Source organism: Oryzias latipes, chromosome 21 (genome assembly GCF_053564925.1).
Source record: "Oryzias latipes strain Hd-rR chromosome 21, Olatipes_Hd-rR_3.1".
In the NCBI taxonomy this organism is placed as follows: Eukaryota; Metazoa; Chordata; class Actinopteri; order Beloniformes; family Adrianichthyidae; genus Oryzias; species Oryzias latipes.
The window spans coordinates 22519255-22540815 of NC_136257.1; the positions used below are offsets into that span (position 1 = coordinate 22519255).

The following is a 21561-nucleotide window of genomic DNA, read 5'->3' on the forward strand; positions in this document are numbered from 1 at the left end:
TCATTATTAACAGAAATGAATTTAGTGAGATGTGTGGATTTTGGGTTTAAAATCAGGTTTTATTTTAACATGACATTGAGTTCACTGGAAATAAATGACCTTCGCAGTCACCAGATCTCAACCCAATAGAGCCCCTTTGGAAGGTGGTGTAACAGGAAATTCGGATCATGGATGTTCAGCCGACACATCTGCAGCAACTATGTGATGCTGTCATGTCAATATGTACCAAACTCTCTGAGGAATATGTCCAGTACCTTGTTGAATCTATGCCACCAAGGATTAAGGCAGGTCTGAAGGCAAAAGGGCATCCAACTAGATACTAGCAAGGTGCACTTAATAATGTGGCTGGTGAGTGTAGCATTGGGACATTGCTTTAAATCTTTTGGGATCCAGAGTATTAAAGTTGTGTTTAGGTCTTTTTAATGAAAGTCTTACAAATCATTGTTCCTATTTCCTTTTTTCAAAGTATTCTGATATAGATTTGCTGAGCTGCTTTGTACAATCATACTGTTGCAGGGCACACTCCTAACCCAACCGAGGATCCCGCAATACATTCACATAAAATTCAGAAGTAGCAGAAGCTGATGGGTAACAGATTAACTGCAAAAGCACCCATGGGAATAAAATAAATATTCACTTCTCTTCAATTTATGATGGAATTCACTGTCTTCAATTTTTGCCAGCAAAGTCTATTGAAATCCAATATGCTCACTTTTAGTGTCATCTGTTGAAATGACTGTTCCAGACGTCTGGTGCAGAATCGATTTACCAAACAGGCTTCCATGTATTTTTTAAACAAATTGTTTTTATACTGACAAACAAAGAGTAGTTAATCTATTTTTTTTCTTTTTTACTGACTGTTACACATCTGTCATACTCAGTGTGGCCCATAGGGTCAAACCCCTGATTTTTTGCCTTTTTTAAGTAATACATGCTCTGACCTTGAGCTCAACTTGTTAGAAGTTAGCTGAGGTCCTACTTTTTTTTTTTTTATCCAGGAGGTTTTTTTTATTTTATTAAACTGATGTTAAGAAACTTACTTCTCAAAATCTGCACTTTAAACACAGGCAGAAGGGACATAAACTCACAATTCCTTTTCATGACACTGAATAGCCTAAATTTGCAAAAAGTCGTAAAGAGAGAACTGGAAAACAGGCAGGGTCGTAGCTCTCAAGGACCAGAATTGGGCAGTCCTAAATTTGTATCTTCAAGCCTAAAAAAAGTTTTAGTCTGGCAACATTTAGAATATCATCCCTAAACTGACCAGATGAGCTAAAGAACAGAACATGTACTTTTGTCTCATTGGGATCACAATATTGTTATTGTGATTCCAACCGGTCTAAACTGGCGCAAGCTGGCAGAACCCTACTGCTATAATTCTGACTCTCACACAAAACATCTCACGACACTCCATTTTAGACGTTTGTGTTCTTTTTCCTTCTAGTTAAATTTGTTGGGTTGCTCTTCTTTTGAATTTTAATGCTAATTGATATCAGCAGCTCCTGAGCTGTGATTATGTGCATCCATATAAATGACGTTTTGTTCTGTTCAGCTGCTTCCTGTTCTGTTTTCTGTCACACCTGGTTTGTGGTTCCAATCAGCCCAGCTGCCTCTCCTTTGTTAATTACCTCTTCATGTGTACAAATATCGCCCCCAGGTTTTAGTCCTCTGTAGCCAGATCATCATCCTGCTTTTGTTCCTCCTCTGTCTCGTTAGTTTGACTTCATTTCATTAATATGCCTATGGTTTTTACAAGTCCTATACAACAGATGTGTACTTTTTTGATGAAATATGTTGAATAAATGCTCATAGAATCTGGCCTTATTGCATAGATTTTGACAATTGAAATAAACATTCCATGGATGTAAATGATTCAGATAAGCAATGGGATGAATAAGTTGTATTGTTTATTATATTTTCTTTTAGTCCACTATGATAAACAAGCTTCTCTGCAAAATCTGTTTTCTTCATGTAGCCTAATAGTTTATGTAGAACTACAGACGGTAAATGAATGTGTTTAATTTTCTGCCTTTAATACACAGTGAGACTCACACATCAACATGGTTTTTCATATTTCAATAATTTAAAAACTTATCATAAACTCATCTCAAACAAACAAAACAAGCAAAAAGAGTCCTCATAATTTATGAGAGCTGCTAAGCTCACATTAATTTTTCATTCTGTCACTAAGGACAGGTTCCTGACATACTCTTTGGATAGATTCTTACTAATGAACCACTTGTCTTTCTGTGTCTTATTCAATGGATATCCTAAAGGATCAAGGGTGTGAATGTGTCCTCTAAAGGATCCTAAACTGTCCTTTGTCCAGATGAATAAATCTTCTCGCCTTTTCTGATATGAACAGATATGCGTTGGTGAAATATTTGTAAGAGGCTGCAGCTGAGATCAAAGGCAGCTTTTATTGCTAAGATTTCATTAGAGAACTTGGGGATGCAATTATGCATCACAGTTATCAAAAAAACAGCAGCTAAACAGCCATCCAGTAATCTTTTAAATGGCTTTTATCTAATTGCATTGTTTTTCTCCCAAAACAAAACATTAATTAATTGCTTGTTTTCTGGACTTAAACTTTGTGGAAAACCTTTTTCATCATATGGTCACCATTTCTCAAAAGCATGGAGCAAAATGGTCAGAAAACAGACCTTTATCTTTGTCATGGGTGGGGTCGTTCATATTGGGAGGCTCAATTTTTTAGACACATCTTCAAATGAGGTCACTTGCTGGAGTCTGCGGCAGCAAGCCAATCAACACAAATGCATCAGCCTGCAAAGAGCTTCAACATTCAAAGACAGCGGACTCGGGAAGTCCCTCATCAGGGGCTTAATTAGAGACATGTAGCTACACTACCGCTGACCCACTCACATGCTACTGCTGCTGTTTCTGGAGTATCAGTGTGAAGGGGCTGGCGGGGTTTGTGAGCATGTGCGCGATGTGGTGGTGGTAGTAAAATGTCTCTGATGGGATGCTGAGTGAGCAATTAAAAAAGATGCAGCCTGCTGGGATCAGATAAACGCTGTAGCTAAAACAACTGCAGCATGAAAAAGGGACAAACAGGTTGAAGTGTACCACCCCTGACTGGCAGAAACATGTCACACATGCGATGTCTGACCATTTTTAAGTACTGGAGTTTACAGAAAAAAGTACTAAATATCAATTAGTCAAATTTACCTACTTCAGTGATTTAGGCAAAAAATAGTTTGGTAAAAAATGTGATTTATGGTTCATTTTGATATCTGATATCAAAAATGTTTAACTTATAAAACCAGAAACACAGTTTTCTAAAAGGTATGTGTAATTGTGTAAATAACTAAAATTCCAAAGAGAATGTCTTCTCTTTTCACTTAATTATTTTTTTCATTTAAAATTTTTCATAACATAAAGCTTATTTGTTGTGGAGAATGACAGCCGCTCTTTCCACTGTATCCTTTGAGTTTGTGAGGTACAGGCTGAATCTTTACCAACTCCTTGACACCCGAGTTTATTTACAACTGTACGGCTGGATAGCTCCAACATTGTTCACCATTTTTGTTGCACCGCTAATGTTAGGTTGGGCTGTGAGGGGCCGTAAGCTAGCAGGAGAGCATGTAATCAAAGGGATAATGGGAAATGGAGGTGGGGTTACTCCATGCCAACAGGCTGCCCAGAAATCAGAGGCAAATTCCTAATGAACTACTGCCGCTCTGCAGAAACTATGTCCTAGAAAATGATTTTTTTTATTTTGGCTAAATATGGCATAATAGTAATTAAGAAACCCTTGTAAAATAGATAAAAAAGAGGATATGTGGTGGGACTTTAAGTTGAGATAGTTAATTTGACTATAGAACATAAAATAGACATTTAGGTATGATGCAAATACCTAAAATGGGGCAGTGGAGCAAATGAAGAACCTTGAAGCCTTGGCTCTATGGTCAAGCAATTGAATGGAGCACTTCTGTGCTTCCTGGGGCTTTATGTCCCCATCACCTCTGTATGGTGTTCTGTCCCTCACCTTTCCTATGAGAAACTAATGCTTGCAAGAGGTTCCTATGCTCATATTGACAGGGAATCACCTGGTGGTAGAGGACGGTATTTTGGGTGCATTTGGTGCTGAACCGCTTTGATGTGAAAACGCACCAATCAGCATAATTTAATCCGTTCGAAGTTTTGCATGGAACTTCTTTTAGATCCCTGCTTGCAAAACAAAGTCTGAGTTGATTTGTCAAAGGTTTGCTCTATGAAACAAATAAAGGCTATTTATATACAAATAAATCAATTGTGTGGTAATCTAAAAACAACTGAGGTTACAGGAAGAATTGTACAAGTGTAGTGTAGCTACAGTTCATAAAGATTTTTTTTATCTTCAACTGGATGTTGATGCTCATCCGCAAAAAGGATCAAAGAAACATTTTCAAACTGACCACTTAGTGTGGTCCAATTATCATCATGTGAAATATGTGAAATGAGGCCGTAATGGATGCTAACATCTCTCTTTTTTATTCACCATATTTCCTGGAGATCAAGATCACTGCATCTTTTCTTGATCTGCTGACACACATTAATATGAATACTTTCATATCCTCAAAGTCAATTTACAAGAATTTCGTTTGCAGTTTCAGTCCACAAAATTAGGTCTTTTTAAGTGAGAAATTACTGAACAGTTTAGATTTTTTCCTTTCAAAACTAAAGAGACAAGCCAGTGCCTGTTCAGTGTGTTATATAAAAATTACTTTTGTAAAGTCTAATTTCAGACTTAAATAATCTCATTTATAAATACTAATAACATAATAGTTATATAAAAACACAAACTCTTATATTCCTTGCCTTATTTCAAAAGTTTGAACTTTAAACTGATACCCAAATTACCACAGATCCTTCAATTTTTTCCCCCTTTTTTATCATAAACTCTAAAAACTGGAATGAAGATGTGGTTGTGTTCAGAAAAGCAGTGACTAAAGGAGCCACGGGGGGGGGGGGGGGACTTGTGAGAACTGGTCACTAGCTCATCAGCAACAGTGGTAAGAGAAGACAGCTACCATTCATTTTTTCATTTGAGTTGATGCCTGTAAAAGTAGATCATAAAAGTAACAAGAAGTAACGGATGATGTTTTGGACCCACAGTTGGAGGTTTGTTCTTTCATTTCACAGCGATAATCTCTGCTCTACAGTTCCTGTTGGAAGTTTCTTCCTGTTTGTGTTTTGTCGGAGCTCTCTACTTAAAGTCAAATTCTAAACTTCACATTGTGTGAACATTTGTGGTCCTCAGGAGAACAGCAGTGCCTCATCAGCAGCCTCTGACCCTCAACTGAAATGTAAACAGTTAATAAACAAATAGGTCACCACAGCTTTTAGCTTCTTAAACTCAACAATTAATCTAATATCAGTTAAAAATAATTAAACTAACCGTCAGTAAACACGTGAGTTACAAGAAATAGATGTCAATATTGTGCTTTAATCTATAAAAAAGTATAAACTGCATGTTTTTAGTTTTCCAAAGCCAAGATTTGGTTAAAAAAAACAAAAAAAATATTTTTTTAATTAATTAATTGTATTACTTAAAAAACATGTTCTTATGTTAAAAGTTAAGCTGCTTATTGCTTTCACGATATTTAAAGGTTATTGACCAAGTGTATTGATTTAGAAAACAGAAAAATGTGGGGGATCCAGGAATTTAAACGGAAATCCTACAATAATAAAAGCTTGACATTCAACAAGCGTGATGTAAAAACTCTGCAGCAAATGCAAGCACTTCCAAATATTTGCCCAGCAAGTGCAACCACTCTTTGCATATGATATATTTTGTGGTTGTGAGTGTGGCTGTGAATTTAAAAGAAACGACAAAGTGTGAAGGAAACGGAGGAGAGCATTCACGGTGAACTCTCTGCAACCTTTCAGCTTTTGGAAGTTGGCTCCACACAGCAGCCCCCACCCCATTGATATCAACACTTGATGCCTTAAATAATTCAGAGCAAAATCCAGGCACTCCCTGATTTTGTGCAGATATTGTGCTCCTGACATTTGATTGTGATGAGCAGCAGCAGGTTTGCAAAGCAGAACATTTGACAGATTGGAGGATAATTATTCCAACATACAGAATTAACAGAAAGCAGCTTTGAAATTTGCTGTAACCCTTGTGCTATCCTAGGCACTTTAATATTGGGAGTTGGGTCATGTAGACCCACTAGACCCATGTAGACCCACTAGACAGTTCTTCAATGATTTGTGAACCTCACTGGTGTCCATGGATTACATGAAATGTTTCCACCTTTATCCGACTTTGTCATGGTAGGGAGAACACGTCAATGTAAGGGTGGGGTCATCTAAGATAGCATAAGGGTTAAAGTGACAGAGCTGTTGTAAAGATACTGTGAGGTTACATGAGGCTCCCTCTACGTTCAGTCCAACCAATAATGATGAAAAATGGGATACTTTTAAGGCTTGGCTTCTCCGAAATGTATTCCTGTGATTCATTTCAAATGCACTTTCAGATAATGATGTGTTTGAATGTTGGAAAAAGTCTCGAAGGCATTAGGGTCAGAGCTCCTAAAAATACTGTGATCATGTTAAAAATCAAAATGCTTTTTAGGGATGCTGCATCCAAATCGAACTATAATGCACAATGAAGGAGCTATGCAGATTTCTGCCCGTTTGTGGTAAAAAAATACAAATAGTATCAACACCCATCCCCACTTAGCACAGCCTGCAATAGGCATGTTTTTCCACAGCGTTTCTCCCCAAGAGCCATGAAGAAATATCAAAGAGCATATCTAAAGGCTTGAGCCAAGAGCAAGCAAAAAACTTTGTGAGCCAAATGTGAATATGAATGTCTGCCTAATGGACTCCAAGTGACACCATGGAAATGTCTTTTCATGATCGAGGAAACAGGCTGGGACAATTAAAGGAACCAACTTTTTTTTGTTACTAGTACTTCTCTCCACTGTTCAGATAGGATGTTGGAATTATCGTAAAAAGACCATTTTCTTCTTTTTATATACACTAAAAAGAAGAACGTGCCCCCCCCCCCCCCCGGCTTTTTTTTTATAACCAACAAAATCCCATATTAGAATGAAAAAGGGAATTAAAAAAAGGATTAATTGGGATATTAACCTGTAACCTGCACTGTGTGGTTACACCTGATCACTAAGTTTTGCAATAACTCCTCTTCTTTCTCTTTCGGCTTTTCCCATCAGGGGTCGCCACAGCGAATCATCCTTTTCCACCTCACTCTATCATGAACATCTTCTACCCTAACGTTAGCCAACTTCATGTCCTCTGTTAAGACATCCATATATCTCCTCTTTGGCCGTCCTCTTGCCCTCCGGCCAGGCAGCTCCATCTCCAACATCCTTCTACCAATATATCCACTATCCCTCCTCTGAACATGTCCAAACCATCTCAGTCTGGCTTCTCTGACTTTGTCGCTAACACAGGCAACGTGAGCCGTCCCTCTGATGTACTCGTTCCTTATCCTGTCTAACCTGGTCACTCCTAAGGAGAACCTCAACATCTTCATCTCCGCTACCTCCATCTCAGCCTCTTGTCTCTGTCTCACTGCTACCGTCTCTAACCCATAGAGCAGAGCTGGTCTCACCACTGTCTTGTACACCTTTCCTTTGAGTCTTGCTGGCACTCTTCTGTCACACAACACTCCTGACACTTTCCTCCAACCGCTCCAACCTGCCTGCACTCGCCTCTTCACCTCTTTTCCACAATCCCCATCACACTGAACTGTTGACCCCAAGTACTTAAACTCCTGCACCTTCTCCACCTCAGCCCCCTGTAACCTAACGCTTCTACCTTGATCCCTCTCGTTCAGACACATGTATTCTGTCTTACTACGACTGACCTTCCTACCTCTTCTTTCCAGAGCAAACCTCCACCTCTCTAGCTGTTCCTCCACCTGCTCTCTACTCTCACTGCAAATTACAATGTCATCCGCAAACATCATTGTCCAGGGAGATTCCTGTCTTACCTCGTCTGTCAGCCTGTCCATCAGCATAGCAAACAAAAAAGGACTCAAAGCTGATCCTTGGTGTAGTCCCACCTCCACCTTGAACTCCTCTGTCTGACCTACAGCACATCTCACCACCGTCATACTTCTCTCATACATGTCCTGAACTACTCTGACATACTTCTCTGCCACTCCAGACGACCTCATACAGTACCACAGCTCCTCCCTCGGCACCCTGTCATACGCCTTCTCTAAATCTACGAACACACAATGCAGCTCCTTCTGACCTTCTCTGTACTTTTCCATCAACATTCTCAAAGCAAAAATGGCATCAGTGGTGCTCTTACGGGGCATGAAACCATACTGCTGCTCACAAATCTCCACCTTCTTCCTAAGCCTGGCTTCCACTACTCTTTCCCACAGCTTCATTGTGTGGCTCATCAACTTTATTCCTCTATAGTTGCTGCAGTTCTGCATGTCACCCTTGTTCTTAAAGATCGGGACCAGAACGCTTCTCCTCCATTCCTCAGGCATCTTCTCACTCTCTAAAATCCTATTGAACAACCTTGTTAGAAATTCCACTGCTGTCTCTCCTAAGCACTTCCATACCTCCACAGGTACGTCATCAGGACCAACGGCCTTTCCGCTCTTCATCCTTTTCAGAGCCTTCCTAACCTCATCCTTTCCAATCTCTGCTACTTCCTGCTCCACAACAACCACATCTTCCTCCCTTCTTTCCCTGTCATTTTCCTCGTTCATCAGCTCCTCAAAATACTCCTTCCATCTTTTCTGTACACTCTCTTGGGTTGTTAGCACCTTTCCATCTCTGTCCTTAACCGCCCTTATCTGTTGCACGTCCTTCCCATCTCTGTCTCTCTGTCTGGCTAGCCTGTACAAGTCCTTCTCTCCTTCCTTTGTGTCTAACCTGTCATAAAGCTCATCGTAAGCTTTCTGTTTGGCCTTTGCCACCTCTCTCTTCACTCTACGCTGCGCTTCCTTGTACTCCTGTCTACCTTCCTCAGTCCTTTCTACATCCCACTTCCTTTTAGCCAACCTCTTCCTCTGGACGCATTCCTGTACTTCCTCATTCCACCACCAAGTCTCTTTACCGTCTTTCCTCTTTCCAGATGACACACCTAGCACCTTCCTACCTGTTTCCCTGATAATCTCTGCTGTAGTTTCCCAGTCATCTGGAAGTTCATCCTGACCACCCAGGACCTGCCTCAACTTCTGCCTAAATTCCTCACAAGTTTCTTCATTCTGTAGCTTCCACCACTTGGTCTTCTTTTCTGTTTTCCCTATCTTCTTCTTCCTGACCTCCAGAGTCATCTTACACACCACCATGCGGTGCTGTCTGGCTACACTCTCTCCTACCACCACTTTGCAGTCATTAACCTCTCTCAAATGACCTCGTCTACATAGGATGTAGTCCACCTGAGTACTCCTACCTCCACTTCTGTATGTCACTCTATGTTCCTCTCTCTTCTGGAAGTAAGTGTTGACTACAGCCATTTCCATCCTCTTCGCAAAGTCCACCACCATCTGTCCCTCCAGATTCCTTTCCTTCACACCAAACCTGCCCATCACCTCCTCATCACCTCTGTTGCCCTCACCAACATGCCCATTAAAGTCTGCTCCAATAACAACTCTCTCTCCTCTGGGAAAACTCTCTATGACCTCATCCAACTCACTCCAGAATCTCTCCTTCACTTCTAACTCACAGCCAACCTGTGGCGCATACCCACTGACTACATTCACCATCACCCCTTCAATTTCTAACTTTAGGCTCATCATCCTGTCTGAGACTCTTTTCACCTCTAGAACACTGTTTACAAACTCCCCCTTCAGAATCACTCCTACCCCGTTTCTCTTCCTATCAACACCATGATAGAAAAGTTTGTATCCTCCTCCAATACTACGTGCCTTGCTGCCCTTCCACCTTGTCTCCTGCACACACAGTACATCTACCTTCCTTCTCTCCATCATGTCTGCCAGCTCTCTGCCTTTCCCTGTCATTGTGCCAACGTTAAGAGTCCCTATTCTCAAACCTATGTTCCTGCCTTTTCCCTTCTCTCTCTGGCAACGGACCCTTCTGCCTCCCCTCTTTCTTCGACCAACAGTAGTCAAATTTCCACCGACACCCTGTAGGTTAACAGCATCGGTGGCGGTCGTTGTTAACCCGGGCCTCGACCGATCCGGTATGTCTAAAGTGTTGTGGATGATTCGCATGGTTATTTTGGCAATTTTTACGCCGGATGCCCTTCCTGACGCAACCCTCTCTATTTATCCGGGCTTGGGACCGGCACAGAAGTTACTGGCTTGCAACCCCTGTGGCTAGATTCAACCCCTGTGGCTAGATTCAACCCCTGTGGCTAGATTCTAAGTTTTGCAATAACAATCCGTACAAATCTGTGACCTTGTGGGTGAGAAGTCCAAATCTTTGGCATCACTACTTCCTTTTAATACATTCCAGAGCTTTGAATGTCCTGTCATTTCAACTGAACGGTTCCACCGTACTGGATGGGCCTTAAAAAAGGGAAAATGGAAATTGTGAACATCAGCGCTACGATTGCTTTTTCTGCACTTGTAACAGTTTGCTAGATGTTTTTCATTTTCATTTTTTCATTTGAATGAAATCATAAGACTTTGAAATGTTACTTTTTTAAACGTTAGAAAGAATTTGTCAACCATGCATTTGATATAAATAAAAAAAGCATGAAGTACAAACCCTCAAAAGAAGTTTGAAGTCAGGAAGAAGAAAGATGGGGAAAACATTTTTTGAAAATGTGAAAAAAATGACAGTATGCTAACAAAAAATAAGGCATGATGTTGCATTTGTAAGTCCCCAAAAAGTTTATTTGTCAAAGTTTTTACTGACTTTTAAAGCTTTTGCTGAATTTTGGTATTAATAAATTTGTAAAGAAACTACATAATTCATTCAAATAAATATGTTCCACTCCAACCTGCAAATCAAACCACTTCAACTTTTATTCAGTTCATGGAGAGACATCAGAGATGTATTTGAAAATAACCAAGAACATTGTATTAATCCAAAGCTTTTAAGACAGTAGTTCCTTGAAAGTGTCAGCTGTAGAAATCTTTTACCTCCAAGTGAGATTCCAAGTGAGATAAGGCCTCAACTGACTCATCAGACTGTGGTGACTCTCATGACCAGCTCTCTTGTGCTATTGCTAGGTTGGCTGCGGGTCTCTGGCTGCCTCAGGTGGCTGAGTAAATGAAGGATGCTGTACGGACAGTGTTGGTCTGGCACTGTGATGTCAATTCCGGGGTCCACATGGGCTCCAAACGCTCCGGCGCTCGTCACCACAGTCGTAGATGTGGAGCCGGCGGCCGTGGAGGCCACCACCATGAGGGAGGAGGTGGAGGTGGAGACTCCTATCCCTGTTTGGTAACCCTGGCCTGGTTGAGGCCCAGTCCTGTCCACTGTGACATCCTTCAGGTCATCACTGTCCAACGACTTATCATAGTTCAGGACTTTCCACTGCTGGTTCACAGCCTGCCAGCGATGGAAGATGCGAAACACAGAGGGTCCCTCGTGGACAATTAGCGCTGTGGAGATTAGAGTGTCAGTAAAGAATGTCACTGTGGCAGCACTTTTTATGACACCATCGAGTCAAATCTCTGCAGAAGCCGACTCGCAGCTTTCAAGCCAGCGCAAAGTATTAGACCAGTAGCAACAAAACAACTCATCTTTCAAGATGACTGCAGCAGAACGCAGACAAAATATTTTTCATCTTTGAAAATGTGAAGTCATCGAACAACTTTTAATACAAAAACACTCTCCATTTGAAGATTTAGGTTGATAAAACCTATGCATCTGGTCTCTGCAGATGTCCGATAACATCTTTTCCCTCTCCAAAATTGCTTATTGATTCATGTTCACTGAACTCAGTCAGTAGAAAATTGTCAATTTACAAGAACAGAGACCTGAACCTCAAGATTTCACTGCATTGTTCTTAATCTTTCTGAAGATTAAGAAGGTTCTCTGAAGGAAAGCGCTATAAATGTAGTTAAATGAATAACTTTTTTTATTTTTTGGGGGAAATTTACCTTTTGTAAACACATCAGGACAATGTTTGTAGTAATCTTAAATTCACTTGTAAGTATAAGAATACTTTGCCTGAGGTTGAAAATAACATTTTTATCATTATCAATTTTGAATCATTTTAATTAATTACGCTATCTCATAGAAATACGATAAATATTATATTATTTCTTATTAAAAAGGCAAAATTTAATGTATGGTTAAACTTTGTGAGATGAGTTAAAATGTGGTTGCTTATTGGAGCCAAACATCACTACTAATCCATTGGATTAATTCAATTTAGATTCAAAACTTCTGAATAGGGGTGTAACAGTTAATTGACTTAATCGATTAATAGATTTCCATTCCTACAATCCAACCAGATCAATCTGTCTGAGGCAAGTTGTTGATTAAATCGCCATTTACCAATTTAAAATAGTTTTCAAATGAAATAAATCAATTATAATCAATATGAAAAATACTACCATTTAGATTGAGGTATGGAAGGTTTATCTTACTATGACATAAAAACAACCAAGTGCATCGCAGCGAACAACACACATGTGATGGCAGCAAAAATTGATCAAGCCATCATTACAGTCTGTGTGGAAAAACTTTGAATTTTGAAAAGACGTGACAATACAGTGTTTTAGAATGTTACCAATGTTTGGATTATTATGATGTGGAAAAACAAAAGTAGGCTGAACTTTATTAAACTGAAATGTCACTGGATTTGCGATTAATTCTTGTTTACTTGTTTGTTTGTTTGTTTGTTTGTATACATATTTAAATTACACTTCATTATCTTGTAAAAAATACAAGAAATGTGGAAAATTTCACCTGCACTGTTTATCTCTCAGGCATTCATCTCTGAGTCATACTGGTTGAATGTTTGGCTTAGGATGTCCTGGATGTTTCAAAATGAATCGAAATTCAGATATAAAAAGGGATAATTAAATGAATCTACAATTAGAAAATGCTAAATTAATTAGTGTAAAATTTTAGGAATCATTATGTTAATAACAGGGTTTCCACTTTTTTTTAAAGCGGCCCTCTCTATTGTGTCTACCAGGTGACAAGTGAGTCTCCGTAAAGTGCTGAGTTAGTGACCACACAATCAATCCTCGCCATCCAACCGAGACCATCCCTCTCCTCCTTCTATAAACCCTGCTGTCTGCTCCAGCAGCAGCCACTTTCTTTAACATGAGAGCCGCCACACATTCAGGGGGACAATTGTCAGCTAATGCTGCTCTTCCTCCTTAAATTCAAGCAAATTTCCAGGCTTGTCTGTACACATGTACAGCTTTATCTTAAAGATCTGTGCTGCAGTTACAATCCTTGCAAACCTTTCACATAAAAATAATGCAAGTTTTTAAAATGTAAAGTATCTATAAGGATTAACCAAACATTTGGGCTTGAAATCAATAACCAACCAATGTGTGTGAGAATGCATATAAATAATATTGACTTGAAGGAGCTGACCGTGCAGTATAGATTAGAAACATTGATTCTCACTGGTGTAAACAGTTCGTGGCATTCTCAAATATTTGTTGAGAGCATTGGAGCATAATAACTGACTCTGCTGAACACTTGTGACATTTACGTTTGCCTGTCAAGCTTTTTTTCTTTTTGTCTGGATTAATCCAAGCTGACTAGAATCATTCAGCACTTCTCTCTCTCCTTCATGGGTTGTATAAACGTTCTGCACGACCATTTGATCTATTAGAAAAATGTTGGTAAATCAGTGTTTAGCACCCCTTACCGATGCAGACGACGTCCATAAAGCCGTACATGCCGTAGCAGATCTGGAAAAGCAGATCTTGACGCTGCCAGCGGGCCGATGGGCTGAAAGATGACCAAACCAGCCAGGAAATACTGGCCATCAGGAAGAGGGAGCCTAGAATGGCTGCTGCTATCTGCACTTTCTCTATTACTGTCAGGGAGATGGTCTGCCACTGCAAAAAGGCACAGACATGCCAGGTTTTAGCCATCTAGACAGACACCACATTCACAGGAGGATCATTGAAAACATTAACGTTTGGTATTGGCCAGACTTAATATTTACTACATTAAATTAAAAGCACAAATTGGCTTTGAATCCATGGAAAAGAAATAGAACACATAAATTCTACATTTCTAATGACTCTGAGAGATGAAATAACACCACCCTGCACACATGCATACAAGCCACTGTGTCAAAATGCAGATGAAGCTGAGGGAAAAGAAGTCCAATCTTTCTGTTTTTTCAGGATCAAAGAGGAAAAAGTCTTCTTTAATTCAACAAGTTCATCCTCCACTCGCATCAACCCTTTCAACTGTGTAATACCTAGCTGATTGTAATGTGTGACTCCTATGAAATAGGATTTAGTTTTTGGACTAAAATGCTTTCATTACCACCTGGTAATACATTCCACCTGACTTAACACTCACCTGTAGTGGGTTCTTTGTACTGATGGCAATGACCTGATATTTGTAGTAGCAGAGCTCACAGGCCCAAGATCCTCTTTCACTGATCCATTTGATGAGGCAGGGCTGATGGGTGCAGCGAACTGAACCGCTGCAGCGACACGGGCTCAGGAGCTCCCCCTATAGACGGGACAAAGAGCCATTTTTATGCAAAAGATCACTGATGGTTTTTATTACTTTTATTTTCACAGCAATCCACCGTTTGCACTTGTTTACAATTTTAACAGATACTCAAGGGCAAAAACACAAATTCAGAGGGAAATACAGAGGAAAGCAAGCAATGAAATGAAAGCGTTGTCTTTGATAACAGGCTTAATAACATTTACTATGATTGTGATGGAGCAATTCTAGGATTTAACAAAAGCAATCTAAGCTGTGAGGAATAATAAATAATAATAAAAGAAAGCCACAACTTGTTAGGAGACTGTGGCCTGTCTGTGGAGCCTAATAAGTTGGAGTGAAGCTTCCGTTAAATGTATCACATCTAGAGAGTTTTATTAACACCTTTACTTAAAAGTGAAGCTTTGGCGCAGTTTCAAAAACGAAGATCTACTTCACTTCTGGATAAGCTGGGTTCTTGCTTCACTCGCTCTACACGCCACCCATCAATTAAGCCTTTACTCTAAACCAGTGCTTCTCAAATAGGCGGGCCAGGATACCGGGGGCGGGGGGGGCTGTAGTAGCTGTTTTAGTTTTAGCACGAAACATTTTTTTTTCCTAGGGGAGGCCTTGAGAAGCACTTCTCTAAACCAATAGCTAAATTTCCCCACCAGCTGCTCACAATCACATTTCTACTTTTCAATTCATGGATGTTTCTCTCTACTTTCTTTTTGCCGGTCCTCCTCCTACCCATTCTCCACCTGGACCAGTACTGTGTTGTGAACTACTACCATCAGCGTCTGGGCTCCGGTGTTTACCCATTCAGTCTAAGATTATCACACCAGGATGAAGATGTCATCTGCCCAGAGCCTAACCGCCAAAACACTATGAACTGTTTCATGCACATTTTTGTATCACAACTAAATATTCAATATTTTGATGCTAAAGAACTCTCCTCATTGAAATTCCAGAATAGTTATTTTTATGGTAACGCACAGCTTCAATACATTTTCTTGTTCACATTTTCATTTGTTTGTGTGTAATTACATAAAAGGAGATTTCAGGTTTCAGAAAAACAGAGGTTGTTTTTGTGTCAAAGTTAGAAGGAACCTTTAGAGGTGAGGTTTAAATGTGTGTCGCTGAAGAACTACAACAAAGGAAATGAACAAACACCTGAATTCTTCAGATATTCATCTGATCAAGCATCCACAGGATGCACCAAAACAAGCTCCAATCCATAGACGCCCCAACCTGCATGAGCTGAATGATCTGCTGCCAAACATCACAGGTCAGCGCCAGAGGTCGTCTTTTTCAATACCCTTCTGGCAGCTTAAAGGGGATTCAGAATGATTCAAGGCGGATGGCTTTGATGGAAAAGCTAAAAAACGTTTTTAAAAGACTTTACACTAAAAAGTTTTACTTTCCTCTCTATCTTGATTTAACCTTTGCAACTTAAAATCTCTGCAGTGTTTTGCTTCTTTTTCTTTTAGAAAAAATGTATTAGTCTGCTTTTGAAATTTGAAATTAAAAAAAAGGAAAAAGACTGCCAACCAAGTTATAAATGTTTCCCCTCCCCACCAAGCAAAAGTGTAACATTCATTATCCCCAGTCCCCAGTATGTAACAAGTCAAAAGATGAAAATATAAATGAAAAAGGGGGCAGGTGTAATAACTTTTGAATTGTTTCTCCATTTTTGTGCTGACAGACAGATAGAGCATCCCCCCAGTTTGAAGAAAAGACGGAAAATGCTGTGATTTACAGGAGAAAGGGCCAATCTACAGATGGTCAGGGTGGGAGTGTATTGGCAGGAGCACCAGAACACTTCTGTCGTGTCCAGTGGGACTCAGACCGCTCACTGTGACGGGGCTGATTGCAGCCAAGAGCTGAAACATGGATCACTCCAATCTAACTGAGGCTGAAGAGAGCAAGAGAAACCAATAACATACACTTTCAGAGCAATGTATTGAGAAGACAGGCCTGATAGCTTGGGTCAAATTATTCCATCTCTTTTGCTACATTATCCCAAAGCAACTCAGAACATCCAATTTTCTCCTCGTAAAATTGGATCCACTCCCAATGTGTACATAATGGCATGGAAGTAAATTATACTTGGCCATTCACATGAGGGTCTGGAATCAATGCAAGTGAACTCTATTAACTCTAACCAAGGGGAAATTGTGGTATAATAAACTAGCTCAAACAGAAACGGAGCAAAAATCATTTTCACAATTGTCTGTGATATTTGGCCCACAAGCGTTTCCTCCGTAACAGTGCATTCATCTTGAAAACAGCTTTATCTATCAAATTTAACCAAATTCAAGGAGTGCAAAAAAAGTCAGCAAAGAATGAAATTGAAGATTTAAAATCATTTCATTTCAGATACATCCTGCTGATAATGAGCCTCGGTGGTGCTCTTGGAGGCTCTGTTGGGTCCACACTTAAAGTGAGAAATAAAAAAGGAAGAGGAAAAACAGGGACTCGTGTGGTAGAGTGGTTGCCTCGTAGCTGAAAAATGTGATCTCCAACTTCTCTGTGATCTGTATCTCTTTGGGTCAGACACATCCACCTAATTTTCTCCTCAGAGTGGGACTATTTGAAAAACTACAGCAGATTTTGCATGTGCCGATGATTCTACCATGAGTCTAAGGTAAATTTAGGATAGCTCAATTAACTTTGTAAATGAAAAGTTTTAAATAAGCGCAAAGTCAACTTAAAAATATGTTCTTTTGTGACTATGTTATTCCTCAGTCCCAGTAAATGGCAGTGCACCAATAGTGGATATAATGGAGCACAGAAAGTGCAGTACCACCACACTGTAGCACAGAAAGACCATTTGACCCCTCAAGGCTGCATGCAAAAGCACACAAGTGCTTTATTTCTGCAAATACTTAAGAGTGAAAAATGACATTCGTGAACAGAGAAAAAATGCTCATATTTCCCAATTTCATCAACATTTCCTCAAAAACTATAAGAGGCCAAGGTGAGGCTAAAAGCACAACAACTAATGATAGCTTACAAAATTAATTTAAATAATTCTTGTTGAAGTTGCTTTAAAAAGAGCACATTGGTGACTGTATTGTTTAAAAATGTGTGAATTTATTATTTTAAATCTAAAGTTGGCTGATTATTACTTTTTTCTAAGATTCTCCGGAGGGTTTTAATTCTACTCTTAATAAATAATTTGTTTTGCTGATTAAAAAAAAATATTAGTTGTTGATTAACAATTCATTTTTACGATTCTATTCATATCATCATTTGTGTTTGCCAATATGGTTAAGAGTTAATACTAGTTCAATCTGAACTATTCGATTCAATCTGATTCACTGGCTTAAAATTGATCCAGGGCATCTTTAGCCAAAAATTCAACCGTGGGACTCAGAGATAAATACCTGGAGACTAAACAGTGATGTTTTCCAGATCCCTTATATTTCTTGCAAGATATTCGTGTGTAAAATAAATATGTATAGAAACAAACAAGAATTATTGGCAAATCCATTCACATTTTAGTTTCACAAAGTTCAGTCCACTGTTATTTTTCCACATCAAAGCAATCCAAACATTGTCAACATTCCACCACACTGTCTGGTCACATGAATTTGCAAAATTCAAGGTGTTTCCACACATTGGAATTTAATGATGGCTTTATCATTTTCTGCTGCCATCACGTCTGTTGTCCGCTATGATGCACTTGCTTGTTTTTACGTCATAGTAAAATAAACCTACAGTGCCTCAATCCAAATAGTATTTTCAAATGTCGACATGTTGATTTTTTGCTTTTTGAAACGATTTGATAATAGTATAGATCGATTGATATGATTCGATTAACAAATTCCCTTAGACATATGGATCCGGTTGGATCTTAGGAATATAAATTGATTTATCGATTAAGTCAGTTAATCACTACACCCCTAGTTGTTGGTCAATAATATCAATCTTCTTGTTTACATATACGGCAGTAGAGGGATACCTTCTAAAAATAATGAAAATGTCCCAGATTCCGAACTTTGTGATGAAAAATAAATGTAGGGTTTTTTTTCTCCATCAGAGAGATTCTCTCATTTTTATGTCATTCTCCTCACATCTGCTATATAGTAAAGGCAACAACATTCTCCTAAAACCTCCATCTGAGCATGTGCAGTAATCAGCATATTTATTATGGAACCACTTTTGAAAGCAGGAGAATTATGGCTGTAAAATACCTCATAGAGAGGGGCACAAAAAAACACTGGCAGTGATTCGATTACACAGACTTATTTCAATTTGTCGTGTCATAAGAAATCAAAGCATAGTCCTTTTTCAAAGGCTGCCCCTTCTCACATTTTAAAGGCTCTTTCCTGGATGCAGGATTGAGAAAAGCTCTATCTTCCTCTCTCTTCTTTACTCTATCTTGGCTGTCTCAGCCTTAGGGATTGAAGGGTTTTGGAGGTGGGCTGTCAGATCAGATACTGGTTGGCCTGGTCTATGTGACGTCCCAGAGGCCAAGAGAGAATGGAGGATAGCTAATGTCCCCACTGGCCGCAAAACACCAGAGTCCACTCATCTCTCTTTCCAATAGGAAGCTCATTCTTGCACCCATTTACACCTCAGCAGATCCATATCTGGAATCCACCCAAGTCAACACCTCGCAGATAACAGGAGAAGGAAGGAAAGATGTAAGTGTGTGTAATGATTAGACAGGATGAGATCAAGTGCTATTGACCTGCTGCAATGTCTCAGGGAAGCATTAATAAGATGTGCTGGAGGAGCCCGTGGAAATGCTGCAAATTTCCAAAACACCAATTTGTATGCATCACACAGTGTGTCCACTTTCTGTGATTTTAATTTTTTTTTATTTCTAGAAAAAAAGCCCTGCTCTACAATCACATAACCAACATCACTAGTGATTACACAGTTTAAATTCAGAGGTGGACAGATGCACAAAACTGAAGGAGTAATTAGCAGACAAAACATGGGGAGAATTTACACTGTGGGATGCAACTAAAAGGATTTGCAGTTTTACAGGAAAGCAACTGCATGAAAGTTCTTCACCTCAGCTGCCTTATATCTTGACTCAACCTAAAAATGAAACTCCCCTTCAGTTGGGTTTTGTCGGAAAAAAAGGCACAAATGTTTGCAACTTCTTCACTCTGCCTTCATATTTTCATCACCACAGCCTATTTCCCATGTTTCTCGCCTGACAGACACACTGTCATTATCATCAATGTGCCCCAAAAGGAATGTGATGTGTTTTGCCTGTGTGCTTTTGTGGTTCGGTGCATGCTGTGGTTATTATTTTTCATCTGTTTTTGTGGCGTGCAACACGGTGAAAGGTATTATTTGATTTTGTCATCCATAAAATGCTTTGGCTGTAATGGGTTGAGCTACATCTCTGAGTATCTGCTATACTTGTTGTGGTCTTTCACTATCTTTAGAATGGAGCTGTGCTTTTGGGGGGGGGGGTGGGGGGGGGGGGGCACCAGGTTGAGTGCAGGAGGAACTCTAGCCGCTTGTTTTGTGGAAACAATGGATTGATGATTGATGAGTGTCAGTCTTCTGTTCTGAATGAAAACAAAGCTTCATGTGTAAACACCACCATACTCTTTTGAAAAAATAAATGTTAATCTTATCCTGGACTTACATGCTCTGGTCCTTGGAAACAGATCCTGCACACAGGCGTCCTGAAGCCACTTTCAGTGTAGCTGGTGAGGGAGAACCTCTCCTCCAGCTTCCCCTTTGAGCAATCATCAGATGAGCTGCTGCAGCCACGCAGGGCTGCTGACAGCTCTGCAGCGTCCACCCAGCCCTCCACCGGTCGCTCCCCGCCGGATGTCCCTGTGGCCCCGGCCGCAGAGGACGCAGTCCTGTCCCCTGCGTCCTGGTGGCTCCTCGTTAGCGTATTGTTATTGTCGGCGATGCTTGCCTCGTGGCTTCCCGAAGCCTCACCGCTCATGGGGGTTGGAGTCGGCGGTGCCGGTGGCCCGAGAAGGAGCACCCTCAGGTCACCAAGCAGGACGCAGCAGCGGCTCTTCAGCATACCCCTGCTGCGCAGCATCGAGCTGTCTCCGAGCAGATCAGAGCACCACGCAAAGGTGCTGGAGGAAGTAGAGTCTTTGTGTCCCCCTCATAAGCAATCTGGATGTCGTAGCATAAAATAGCGTGCACGGGGACGCGCTCTCAAGTCGCCTTTTCAGCTTTTACGCACACTTATGAGTCTCTTCCAATTCTTAGATTTTACGCAGGGGTGTAAACAAGAGGAATTAACTGATGCAAACAAGTGTCAGAAGCCATTAAGTTACAAAAATAATTGGTTTCTGGGGAGTCAGTTATTAGACTAATAAAAATATGCATTCAAGTATTAAGGCTCTTGGGTTGTTCACTTCGTGTCTGCTGCCAATTCATGGCCTTAGTCTGCATGCTACAGAATCAACTACCTGAATGGGCTCTCCCTTCAGATCCACAATAACTGGAGGAGAAAAGAATCCTATCTGCCTGTCGTACAATAAACTCAAGGAGGATCACAACCAAACGCTCAGCTGCATAATCAAGAATCACATCCAAATGACAAACAGCCACGTTGTAAATCAGCACCTCAGACACTGTCGACGTCTTTTAAGGCTTTCAAACCAAACCAAATCAGTCGACAGAGTGCCGTATTTGGGAGCAGAATCCTTAGACCTGGCGAGCAACACCGATTTCTCTACGACTAATAATTGTTGTCATTATTAATGGATTTTAAGCCCGAGCTCTGTTTGATGAAAAGTCCCGGTGGGGCTATAATTCCCAAATAAAGAACCACCATATCCGAGGAGCAGGCAGACAGGCTCTAAATCCATCCGTTAAAATCCGAAACGATCGTCGGACTGTCCTGCTCGAGGTGAAAAGAATCCGTAGCCCTCAATCCCTTGTGATCATTGGCTGCTCAGTCGGTGCTGCAGCTTCAGCACCATGATTCCTGGGACAGCTCCCAGACACCACACGTCACCACCGCGCAGTGATACAAGGAGCCAAGTCATTACTACAAATG

At 40.3% G+C, this 21561-nt stretch overlaps 1 protein-coding gene across 1 annotated transcript; it reads right to left on the bottom strand.

The window, feature by feature from the left end:
• Positions 1-10912: 10912 nt before the first annotated feature.
• On the bottom strand, positions 10913-21535 carry marchf4b (membrane associated ring-CH-type finger 4b). The gene is made up of 4 exons (XM_023951082.2): positions 20176-21535; positions 14424-14579; positions 13756-13948; positions 10913-11518 (listed from the first exon to the last, which is right to left on the bottom strand). The coding sequence occupies exons 1-4, from the start codon at positions 20587-20589 to the stop codon at positions 11097-11099; spliced, it is 1185 nt and encodes a 394-aa protein (XP_023806850.1). The 5' UTR covers positions 20590-21535; the 3' UTR covers positions 10913-11096.
• Between the last annotated feature and the right edge of the window lie 26 nt (positions 21536-21561).